The sequence below is a fragment of the Prinia subflava genome, chromosome 2 (genome assembly GCF_021018805.1).
Source record: "Prinia subflava isolate CZ2003 ecotype Zambia chromosome 2, Cam_Psub_1.2, whole genome shotgun sequence".
NCBI classification, from domain to species: domain Eukaryota; kingdom Metazoa; phylum Chordata; class Aves; order Passeriformes; family Cisticolidae; genus Prinia; species Prinia subflava.
In genome coordinates this window covers 65,503,686-65,516,620 of record NC_086248.1, presented here as the reverse complement: position 1 = coordinate 65,516,620, position 12,935 = coordinate 65,503,686, and the positions used below count along the sequence as shown (strand labels likewise).

Sequence of the window (12,935 nt, the reverse complement as noted above, 5' to 3'; positions counted from 1 at the left end):
GATAAGAACTCACCGTGCTTCTGAAAAATTCCTTTATACCATACACTGAACTGCTCACCTGAAGACAATTAAATGGTCTTCCCTCCATCTGTGACTAAGCTCCCGCTCTAAATGTCAGCTTAAGTAATGGAAGCAATTTTTTACCTATTTATTGCTAGCATTCTTGATAAAAATGTATTAATATGCATTAGCAGTAAGAGAGTGAAGCTACATTTTATTAATGCAATTTGATGAGTACATGTGTTTGTACTCTGCTTTTCAACACTGGCCAAGAAAGTGACATTTAAACATCAACAGACTTTGAATTTAGTTGAAAAGGCAGAGTGGATGCACTCTTCCTGTTCAAGCTATTTGTACTATAATATAATGGATTCTAAGGAACAATTCAGTGGCCTTTGGTACTTTCATTTTATTTCACAGACCCAGGTCTATGTTATTTTTCAGGTATTATTCCATTTAAACATACAAGCTATTTTACTAATTGCAAAAAAATTTGCACTTCTTGCCTACTGTATTGCATTTAAGGAGTTCAATATGTAAAGAGGCTTAGCAACAAATTAGTATACCAACCATAGTGCATTATTACAAATAGTAAGAATAGATAATACAGGATTCTTTTTGTGAAATCAATTCTTCATTCATAGACCAAAGAACCCTAGTTAAAATAGATTGTATGTGGGTATGGAAGTCTAACAGGCATCTATGTCTGTTCATATAACAGGCCATTTCTTTTTACAGAAATGGAGGTAGCAGAGGGTACTCACATCAGGACCCAAATAAAATTCCAGTTCTCATGTTCAGCTTCCAAATTAACAGGGGTTGGTGCTGAATCTATAATTTTATGCCTCACCTAAATTATATGCCATTTCTTTTATTCTGCTCTACTTAAAACTTTCCCAAGTTCCTTCCTATTCCTCCTTTTACACTGGCCCTCCTTCATTCACTCTAATGAAGAATGTCGTTTTACTCCCCTTGTTACCCCATAGTGGATTCACCTCATTCCTCCTGTATTTCATGGAAAGATGGGACTTCTGCCTTATGTTACCTTATCTTACCCCTAATATTGCTTTAAAACTACATTCTTTCTACAGCAGTAACAGGAATCTTCATTATCTCTACAAGCTATCTCTATTCCCAGGGACAGAGAGGATTCCAGCCATTTCCAGAATATATTTTTCAGTTTGTCAGCCTTCACTTGTAAATGGGATGGCTCACAGTTACATAATGTGAACTTGTTTAACAAGAACTGAAAATTCATCTTAGATATCAAATCTGCTGCTTCAGACAAAACCTGGAATGCATTACAAATATACCCTCATGTTCTAGGGAAAGCACCATGTCCCATGCCAGATGTAATCTGTATTTGACTAACTCAACAGGAAGGATATCTCATCCTTCAGACCAGCAGCACAATCTATTTCAACACCCCTTACACCTCAATTTCTGAATTTTCTGCATATTATAGGCAGTATCAAAGAACACTTCTGTTCCACTAAAGATGAGGTTCATAAGGAGAAAAAAAAAGTGAATTTTTAATGATGTCTACTCATAGACCTCGAAATCCTGAGGTTAGAATAGTCATGTGATAAAATATAATAAACATTAAAACGAGCTAGAAAAACAACAAATCTATTTTAAAAATATTCTTCACATGCCAAAATATTCTGACATGCCAAAATCAATAAAATCCTAACATTTGGTTATAGAATTAATGAAAATATGTTAACATTACTTATGTGTTTTCCTGACCATAATGAAGTAAAATAGAATTTGAATTCGGTTACAGAAGACACGTCAGACAAAAAAAGGAGAGGGAAAACATAGGTTGCAAGTCCAACAACTACAGCAAACTAGTCAAATAACTCAATGAATTTTTGCTACCATAAGAACCCACAATATCTTGTAACACTATTGAAAAATTTGTTCTCTTCAATCACCTGGAGCTACATTCTGGTCTGAATTTTTCTGAGCATGCAGACCTTTTACCATTGTCATACAGAGCACACACCAACTAGCCTATGAATTTATTTGTGACTGAGTTAAAATTCTTGAATGTAAACAACTGATTGACAAAAAAAAAGTGAGAGTGGTATTTGCATGTAGCAACCCAGCCACTCCTTCAGTTAAGGAAGACTCCTAGGAATCTCCTCAAAAAACCGTTTGAAACATCATTAGGAAAACAGTATTATAAAATTCTTTTTTGTCAGCTACTGCTGGTAAACATCTCACACCATTTCCGGTTAGAAACTATCAATTCTGTTTATTTTTTTCCAGCTACACATCAACTTTTATATATCCCAGTATAGCAATTACACAACAGAATGAAACACAACCTATTTCTAACCGCATTTCCATGAAGCAAGGAAATGCTAGACCCGAAAACAAAGATGGAATCACAAGCCCCTAAAAATATTAATGTGCATTACTAGAATATCAAATACTCTTTGCTATGGTATAGCAATAGTAAAGCGAGTCCCTTTTCTTTGACATGTTCTTACCCTTGTTGTGTGTGTGTATATCTGAGTATACAAGCACAGCAGTTACATTTAATATTCAAGCTTTGTTTCACCAGTCAGAAGGGAAATTTAAGTTCTCTCAGAGGTGGATACTGCTACCCATTTCTAAAGAATCCAAACGTTCCCCACATAAAATTAGCAAAACCTGAAAAGTTCCTGATGCCTTTCCAAAGAGAAAGGTGGCAAGACAAGACATATTAAATGTATAAAAAGAAATCCTGGCTAGGTAACAAAGATTATGAAAAAAATTTAAGATCTCGAATCTGGGTTGTTATCCATTAGAAGCACTGAGTGAATTGGTACTCACAGGTATACAATACTCCACCATTGGATAATGCAATTTATGCCCCTTTGCTGTACGGCCAGAAAAGAAGCAGCTCTGACAGACATCATAGTTGAAATGTTTTAAGCTCCGGTACCTGTGGGGACATTAAACAAAGTGATTAGAGGTTTACTTCTAATTAAGCCTCACAAAGCAAATTACTCTGTGAAATGAAGTCAGCTGCTTTTCAGCAGAGCAACACAAGGACACAGTGAGTTTGCTGGGATTAGCTCAGAGAGAACTTTGAAGAGTGTGAGTGTGCACAACCAGAACGTGGCACGGCCAACACTCATCACGGCTGCAGGCCCAGGGACACCGGTGCCACTGCAGCAGCTGCAGGGGACACAGCAAACCTGCAGCCCTCTTAGCGTGCAGAACCTCCCTACACCACACACCACTGAGTATTTAAAAGATCCTGTCCCCATAACAACATAGAGAGCCACTGTCAATCGCCGGCTGCCCAAGTAGCTTTGATGCAGAAAATCTTAAAGGTATCAGCTTCATTGATGCAGTGGGAAGAATTTATAATTTTAAAGTTTTTACTGACTTTAAACGATATTGCTTTAGTTTTTCTTTTCCTCAATTTACTATTCATGTGTTATCTCAAAGAAACTTTTATAAATCAGACTGGTTTATTTTAGCTCTTACACTCAACAGTTAAATTAAAGGTTTGCAAATAATTTTGTTGCTCAGAAATTCTACACATATTTTAATTTCTTGAGAAATTGAATTCTCAAGAATTCATGAATTGCAAGAATCATTTAAAAATAAGTTAAAAATATACAATGATTTGTTTACTTTTGGTTGTTTTTTCAAGAGAATGTATGTATAAATAGAGTAACAAAATTCTACAGTATCCCTTGTATTAAATGTAATCACCAGGAGCATGATTTATTTTATTTATTTATTTAGACTAAATCAACTATTCAATTCCAGATTCCACCCACTGTTCTTATGCTATGTTTGTTCTGACTGTATGAGGTTATATCATTTGTATGAAACTAAAATGAGCTCACTGAACCAAATTGAATAGCTACTGAATAGTTAAAGTTTAAATTAAATTGCTTCCTGAGAGCAGTTTTCAGTACACATCCACATTTTTCCCCTGTTGAGTTTTATGTTTTGTTTTGCAAGAGAATATGTGTCTATAAATGTAAAGGTTCACTTTAAAAGATGCTGATCCAACTTGTTTATAATCTTTTCTCAGAGCCTGTACATTAAATGGCTACATTTACCTTCTGCTAAGATGCTAGATGCTTTTGTTGCTGCAGGTCTCTAACTTCATTGTAGAAATTACTTAGAATGACCCATTCTAAATGGGTCTTTGTCGTCTTTTCTGTCTCTCTGCCCTCCTGCACATAGTATAACATAGCTGAGCTAGAGCTTTGTCCCCTATGCTTCCTCAAACAATAATAAAGGCAAGAACACTTAGAGAATTTAATCTCTTAAGACAGGCAACAAAGTTTGATCAGATTATTACTTCTGCAAATACTCACATATCTATATTTACAATAAAAAAAGAAAAAAGAGGGTTGCTACCTCAATCTCATAAGATTGATTAAAGCCAGCATTCCTTAAAACTAGGCAAGATGAATCTGACCTCAGGATTCATATTATTATCCTCTAAAATAACAGAAAGATGGAGAACAGAAAGCACGATGAACAAAAACTACTCATCTGCCTAGGTATCTAAAGAAAAAAATCTTAGAAGCACTTACATGATAGACTGCTTTATATTTTTTGTAGACAATAGATTAGACTCCATGACCACAGTACAGGAAAAAGCCAGTTATGCTGGCTAGCTCTAGCCTCTACTGCAGATTTTGGAGATAGGGGTTGCATCACTTCATACACTGGAGCAAATGCATGTTAGTCTTAGCAATACTTACTAAGGGTACCAACTACAGTTTAGGAGAATAACATGGAGAATATTCCCCATGTAACATTTTCTTTTAGAATTCACACCTTTCGTTGAAAAGACAAAAGTTAGATTATGTTCAGGGCTATAGACAGGGACTTTGCAAGTCTCATCACAGAAACATATCAGCATTTGTTTTAAGCAAGGAAAGATTGATGCTGAAGGGTGTTTTATGCTGCCTGGCATAAGATAATTCCCCAAGCCTTATGCAAGAGAGCAGACAGACAGTCCATGTTTTTTGTTACTGATCACCTCCTTTTGATCTTGTGCTTACAGAACACATGGGGGGCATTTATACTTCATTTGCTATCTCTTGGATCCAAAACCATCTGATGACAGCCCACGCTGTCAGCCACAGGACCACTGGGTGTGTAACAGTGGCACTGCATGAGCCAGAACTGCACCGGCTCAGGCCACACTGTGGCCCCACCATGGGTGACAGATCCCATCCTAAAGAAGGAAAACAGTGGAAAAACAGACAGAAAGAACTTCACTTGCTGGAAGATTTAAAAAAGGATATTTTCAGATAAACATTGCACGTAGCACCTCCCCTCTTACCTAAATCCAACAATTGGACACTCTTTACAGATGTTGCACTTGGCCTGATGTTTTGCCGTTTCTGCAGCTGCCACACGGTGTAGAACTGGTAACCACACCATAGACTGTGGTTCTAAGCGCATCCAATCTATAAACTGCTTTACAGTTATTTCTGGCTTATTGTGGTTCTGTGGGGAGGAAAAAAACCCGCATCCAAATTAAAAAACAGCAAACAAAAAAACCAAACCCAGATAGCCACAAGTAGATTTTCCTTAGAATTCTATGGAAAATAGATCCCAACAACCTGCATGAATTCTTTCCATGACAGTTTAATCCAAAAAGCATTTAGAGGGTACAAGAAATAGCCTCAATGAAAAAGAAAATAATGAAAACAAGGCAGTAAGACTTTAGAAGACTAAACAGCTGTGATAGAGTACACAGATGGTCGCAAAGATGGAGGACATAGTAAAGAAGTAACAGAGTGCATAGTACAGCCATCTTTCAACTGAAAGCACTTGAAAAAATAAGTATGAGCATGAAAGGGAAGCATATTCTGCAGTTCAGACATACTGAAGACATTGTTGTCTGCTGACTTAAGATTGATGACAAAATGCTAAAAGTCAGCAGTGTTTGCATGCTTGAACTGATTGCCCCAAGACTCATCATTTTTATTGTGTTCCAAGCCCACGGCATTCTTTCTAGTTAGCACATTAAACATAACACATGCACAAAACAAACAAACAGGAAAATCAAGAGCAAGAAAGGAATCTGCCATTTATAGGCAATCACTGCAAGAATATAGCAGAGCTAATATATTAACACGATTGTTTTAAGAAGCAAACAAATACACTTCCACATTTTAAGTTGTAACCACCAGAGGAGCCTATCTATAAAGGTATTATATTCATCAACTTCGTTAGCAATAACAGAGGTCATATTTCTGAGCTCAATGGAAAGAATAAAATAAAGATTAAAATGAAAGTTATTCTTAAATGTTAACATGATGGAAAGCAATGCTTAGGCTTCTTAACCTATTCATAGTCCAAGTCCATTTCTGGTATTAAGAGGGAGAAGCATTAAAAAAAAAAAAAGTGTTTCCTCCTCACCAACTTGTTTTCACTGGGCTGAGATAACTGACATGCAGCTGCACATTTTCTCCATGCTCTCCTAATGACCAGGGACTGAGCTCCAACTATTCATGTGATATGATCCTAGTAACAGTATAATCCTAATAACACATCAAGTATTTAAACACTATCTTGCTAGTACCCCTCAGTCATAATTGAATAGTTTGGGAGATGGGGCAGATCCTTGAGGGACATAAAGATCATTCCTCTGTCACACAGAAAGTTTGCAAATAACAAATGAATAATTTATTTCAGCATGACTCAAACCACTCAAGGCCAGTGATAGACATGTCAAGCACAATCCCTTATTGTCTGAAGCAGCAATGTTAAAACATCAGGGGAAGCTTTACATGGTTAATTGGTCAAACCAACTTCTTTAAGTATCTACCAAATTATTCATGACGTGTACACACACACTCTTCCAATCCTAATTGCCTGAATCCAGAAATTAATCCAATACTTCTGGAAAAAGCCAGTACAACTGCATTTTTCAAAGAACTGGATAAAAATGTAGAAATCTCTATGAAAGAATGGCAAAAGAAAATCCTCTGAAAGTTCACTAAAATCTTTAATGTTCAATTCAATAAAATCAGAAATATCCAAGTCAGTGATTTTTATATAAGCCATGGTGTATGCTTGAACCACATACAATTTCTGACAATGCTCAAATCAGCTGCTTTCACAAAAATAATGCACTGAAGCAGTATAGCTATCACTAGGTAACACTTGGAGCCTTAGGCATCCTTGAAAAAGTCAGAGTTAGTTGTGTTCCATTACAACAGCCTGTTCTTAATTCTCATCTTCTTTAAACAGACAGACACTCCTTGCAGCCTCATTAACCCCCTGCATGTAGTCTGGAGCTGCACAGCAGGCTGCAAGAGCTTTATTCCATGTTCTGATCTGCTGCATAAAGGATCGCAATACAAAAAAGACTACGCTTGAAGCTTCACGCAACTGCAAGGTCTTTTGTCAGCAACACAATGCTAAATAATTTCCTGGTGCACAAAGTCAAAAATTACTATCAACATCATTTTCTTGTTCTGTTGAGATCATGCCTTATTCCAGCTGGAAAAAGCATGTTGTTCGCACAGCACCAAGTTGCTTTCAACAATGCAAAGCAGGATGATTGGCTGCTACAAGATTTTTTAATAGCTTTTAGAGTGGCAGATGCTGTCAGAATCAAGAAGATTTATATGTTCTTTTGGGTAAACATAATCCGTTTGATCCTCTCGTAAACCGTAAACCATCTTTTACAGCTGCATTTTCACATGAATTTCGCATACCTAGTTGCAGGAGCATATTAATTTCTATTCAAAACTCAGAGGCTGTTTTTATATTCCTCTCTCCTTTTTACATCATTGTGTATAAGTGAGACTGGAGACTTCAGAGAGAGTTTGGTTTTGTTTTGTTCTTCACATGAAGGTCTTTATCTTACCTGCTGGAAGCAGCTGCGCACACTGGGTTCAATGTTGCTGCCACCAAAGGCTGCCACTTCCCCAAGCTGTCGTGGGATCTGGATGGCATCATGAAGCAGAAGGCCCAGCTGCCTCTGGTCACACATTTCTGTAGGGCCGGCCACCTCCTTGAAGAGGTCTGCAACATCAACAAAAGACACCACCTCATTCCATTTCCATGTATGCCTCCTTTCCTTCAATAATGCTGCAGCTCAAACTTTTCATTTCTGTATTATTGACATGGCTACAAATGGCCACTGTTGCATTTACAAGAGTTTATCTTCATCTAATCTTGATTTCTAACCATAAATAAGAGAAAAAATAGGGCCAAATAAATGAAATTATATAGCTTCTTATGGCTCATGGTGGACAGGAAGGTGATTTTGAAGCAGCACAGCTTCACCATCAAAAAGTCACCTTAACATCCCCATAACATCCTTCTCTCTAAATTCAAGAGAGATGGATTCGATGGGTGGGCTGCTGGGTGGATAAGGAATTGGTTGAATGGCCACAGCCAGAGGGTAGCGATCAACAGCTCAGAGTCCCAATGGACAACAACGACAAGTGATGTCCCTCAAGGGTCCGTACTGGGACCGGTGTTATTTCATATCTTCATTAATAAAACAGTGCACCCTCAGTGGATCTGCAAGTGACCCTAGGCCGAGTGGTGTGGCTGACACACTTGGAGGATGGGATGCCATCCACACCTGGAAAAGCTAGACAAGTGGGCCCCTGGGAACCTCATGGGGTTCAACAAGACCAAGGGCAAGGTGCTGCACCAGAGTCAGGGCAGCCCCCAGAATCAGTTCAGGCTGGGGGATGAAGGGACGGAGGGCAGCCCTGTGCAGAAGGACTTGGGGGTGCTGGTAGACGAAAAGCTGGACAGCCCAGAAAGTCAACCATGTCCTGGGCTGCATCAGAAGCAGTATGGCCAGCAGACTGAGGGGGGTGATTCTGCACACTCTGCCCTTGTGAGACCCCACCTGGAATAGCGGGTCCAGCTCTGGGGTCTCCAGCATAGGAAAGATATGGAGCTCTACGAACAGATCCAGAGGAAGGCAAAAAAGCCTCATAGGAGAGTTGTTCCATCACTCTGAAGAAAGGCTGAGAAAGTTGGGATTGTTCAGCCTGAAGACTCCAGGGAGACCTTATTGGCTTTTCAGCACTCAAAGGGGACTTATAAGAAAGCTGAGAACAAAGCTTTTAGCAGGGCCTTTTGCAATAAGACAAGTAGCAATGGTTTTAAAATAAAAGAAAGCAGACTTAGCCTAGTTATTAAGAAAGAAATTTTTCACAGTAAGGGTAGCAAAACATTAAAACCAGTTGCCCAGAATGGGGGTAGATGTTCTATCCCTAGAAATGTTCAAGGCCAGATTGGACAGGGCTCTAAGCAAGCCATCATCTGCTCTGATCAAGCAGATGATCCTGCTCACTGCAAGGTGGCTGGTCTAGATGACCTTTTAAAACCCCTTCCAAACCAAACTATTCTATGATTCCATGAAGAATGAAATAATATTTCAGATATTCACATCTTATTCTAAAAACTTACGTCATGCTTATGTTGGTTAGGGACAGAGGCACAATCACTCTGAACTGAGACCGGAAGTTACCACAAGTCACAACTTGTGAAATATCTTAAAGCAAGAGCAGCAGCCAGAAAGACAACTTGAGTTTAACAAGCTTAACTTAAAAATAATCACATTTTCTTCCTGGATAACCATGTCTACTTCCATGTACTATTCCTTCACTGATTCCATTTTCCTAAGGTAGGTGTCAAGCCCTGTAGTATAAATGGATGAACCAGGATGACTGTAACAACGGAAAAAAATGATGCTGAAAGGGATCAAGAAAATTTTTCCAGATACAGGCACTGGGAAGGAAGATACTGCTTGTACCTACACCCACAGTAAAGCACTGAGTTAATAGGCCTGTCAGCAGTACACTTATTATGTCTCAAGAACTGTCTTAGCACGTTTCTTTGATTGGACAATTTTAATTGTTAAAATTCTCAGCTAAAAACATTAATGTTTCTGCCAATAATTTTTATTTAAGAACTCTTTAGCTGTGTACATTAACATTTAGTCACAAGATTAATCTTTTCTGAAAACATCTTAAATGCTGAGTTTATCTAAGAAATATTTCTTAATTCTGTGATTTCTACAAATTACAGAAGAAGTGGAATCAAATTCTTATGTTCATTCCAGTTGGTTTTTGCAATCTCCTTTTGCACTCAATGGCTGTCTTGGATTAAAACTCCAAGTAATCTTAAAAGAAAGAGGCCATTTATATTATGCCCTTACTTTTTCATGTTTCCCATCAGAACAACCACTAATAAATTAGAAATAAATGAAATTTGAAAATTTAGCCTGACTGCGCTTCTGATCAAGAAAGAGACCACCTTTGCTCAGAAACACTCATGAGTGACTCTTATTATGTGGTGTAAATTGTTTTGCCCTTCATTTGGTGCAACTGGCAAGCTTTGTCAGTGCACTTCAGATAGTCTGGGCAGTTTTTTTTCCTTCTCAGAGGAGGTAGGTTTCCTTCTAAAAGGAAGCAGAAGAAACAATCTTCACAAAATAAAAATCCAGATGATTGAACTAATTTTTAGATATTGTGTTTTTCTCACCCTTTCTTGCCTAGTCAAACAGCAGCTATATCATCTTGTCCACTCAGTGTTGAGAAAAAAAAACCAACAACACAGACAGTAGAGGGGACAGAATTAAAACTGTACAGCTGCTGGCTCCTCTTGGCAATCCCAGACCCTGGCTATCTTCTTCAGATGAGGATGGGACACTTTTCAATTTCTAAGAGTCAGTTTTAAAAATTTGATAGTATTAAAAATAAAAGAAGAAAAGAAATGGTCTTATTCTGTTTGCATCAGTCTGCAGTGGCAACGGGCCATAAAAGAACAACTCATTAGCTGCTGGAGCTGGGAGGCAGATGAAGTAATTTCCTAAGCCTTAAAACCTCAGTTGATTGCAGAGCTGGTAAATAGAAGAAAATGATGTGATGGGAGAAGGAATAGTGATTAGCTAGGAATAAATCAGCAAATACCTTTGAAGAGCTCAAACTCCTCCAAATTATTTGTTTCTTAACACTGGAAGCTGTGCCACAATCAAAGACTGTCCAGGTGCAAGGAGTTCATGGATGGTACCCTCTTTTCCCAAACCCCTCAACACCTTCAGTGTAGCACACAGAGAAGCTCCTGAACTGAAGGCATGGAAAGTGAGAATGCTCTTGTCATCTGGTCTACCTACTCCAAACAACCCATGAGCTATTCCCTGGCAAAGGAGACATGGCAAGAGCATCTCCCAAGTGGGAGATGGAAGGGAGCCTGTTTTAGCTCAGACAGGGAACATCCAGGCACTCTACTCACCACCAGCAATCTCAAAAGCCATAACCTCTTTTAAATGGAGTTTGTTAACATGTACATACACACTAAAGGAGTTTCAATATAAAATACTTTGATATAAAGGTTAACTTGTATAAGGGACTCTACCAAAGGACAAGAAGAATGACTGAGGAAGCAGAGAAGTATTATTCAAATCTGAGTTGTATAAAAAAACAGAAACCGGGAAAAGAGAAATCAGTTAAATAAATTCAGCCTCACACTAGTATTTTGAGGATTACAGTCAGTGGGACTTAAACAGCACAGCTGGAAATCTGAAAAAATGTACTTAATGGTTGATAAAGAAATGGATACTTGAAAATACTGAAAAGTTTATTGAAGTCCTATCAAAAGGATAATAACATAGTTAGTAGAAAGATGTCCACAACCCACATTTTATGCTGCATTGTCAGAAACAGAATGCACATTCTAATTTCATCTTTTTAAGTTAGTTCCAAATGATTTGAAAACTTACAACATAGTAAGTAAATAATAGTAAAAAAAACCACCTCACCACATTCCAAGGATGTTGTACATCACTTGAAAACTGAACTGCTAGGAAGATGTATTAAGTAGCCCTCATTTTTCCATCTCAAATCATAAAGATTTTATAGATTAAATGATATGACCCAAAATGCTACACTGTAAAAAATTCCGTATGAGGTTTTTCTTTGTTTCTGCTGCCAGTTTGGGCTTCAGGTGTTAGAAACAAGTGAAGGTAAGAGTAAAGTGCACACAAATACATTCTTATGTAGCTCACAAGTGACCCTGCTTGTCAGTAGAGAAAGCAGAGAGTAACACGGTTATGCCCAGATCAGGACACCGGCTTCATCAACACCTTAGAAGCCTGAGGCTCCTTGCCCTAAAGCATAGATGTAAGCAGCTCAACACTACTGAATTACTTTTGGAGGTCCATTTTTATTCTCATGAGCACTCAGGCATGTGTTTGAAGTTAAGCATGTCTCGAACATTTTCAAGAACAGGCATTCTTTAACTGAGGCTTCAATGTTTTCTCTAAAGAAATAGAGATTTTAAATTAAAGATACATTTTCATGTCAACTCTGAAGTCTAGAATCTTAAAAAGAAGCTTAATTAAAGTATAAAAAAAAATCATAGAAATTTCTCTGTCAAAACACTTTTTAAAAATGGGTCAAGTGAAAAGGTCCTACCTTTACTGGAAATGAACATGCAGTCTCTACGAAGGCTGAACATTTGAGCAGCAATATTCCAGTCAAGAGTTTTACAAAAGAATTAAGGGTTTATCCAAAAGTTTTTAGAACAAGAAACTTGCTCATTTTACCACCAACTACCCTAAAAAGAGTATGCCTCTCCAAGGCTAGCACACTGAAGGCACAGTCTGTGCTCTGCTGAGGGCTCTAACCACAACCATCTGATGACTGTCACTCTCAGAGCAGCCTGTGACTGCCAACGCCTCAGAAGTGCTTAGAAGAAACCATAAGGAGAAGCAAATTCCAAGAATTGGTCCAAGAAAAGGGAAAATCAAAAGGCAGGTAATTAGTATTAAGCACCCATGTTTGGGGCTCCTGGGTTTTTTCCAAGTGACTGACTTTCTTGAAAATACTCAGGAATTCCATTACAGTTTTCACTCAAGGACTGAAAACTCAGTATAGATGACAAAATTTCTCTCAAAAAGAGGTGATTAGTAGGGCATG

General features: G+C 38.0%; 1 protein-coding gene across 5 annotated transcripts in view; it reads right to left on the bottom strand.

Annotated features, from left to right (window-relative positions):
• Positions 1-12,935, bottom strand: part of UTRN (utrophin) — a 343,691-nt gene that overhangs the window by 30,584 nt on the left and 300,172 nt on the right. For all 5 annotated transcript variants that reach the window (XM_063390324.1, XM_063390322.1, XM_063390325.1 and 2 more), the window contains 3 exons: positions 7,856-8,013; positions 5,315-5,481; positions 2,824-2,935 (listed from right to left, as the gene is read on the bottom strand). In XM_063390324.1, coding sequence (XP_063246394.1) covers positions 2,824-2,935; positions 5,315-5,481; positions 7,856-8,013 — 437 coding nt within the window. The remainder of the gene's footprint in view (positions 1-2,823; positions 2,936-5,314; positions 5,482-7,855; positions 8,014-12,935) is intronic.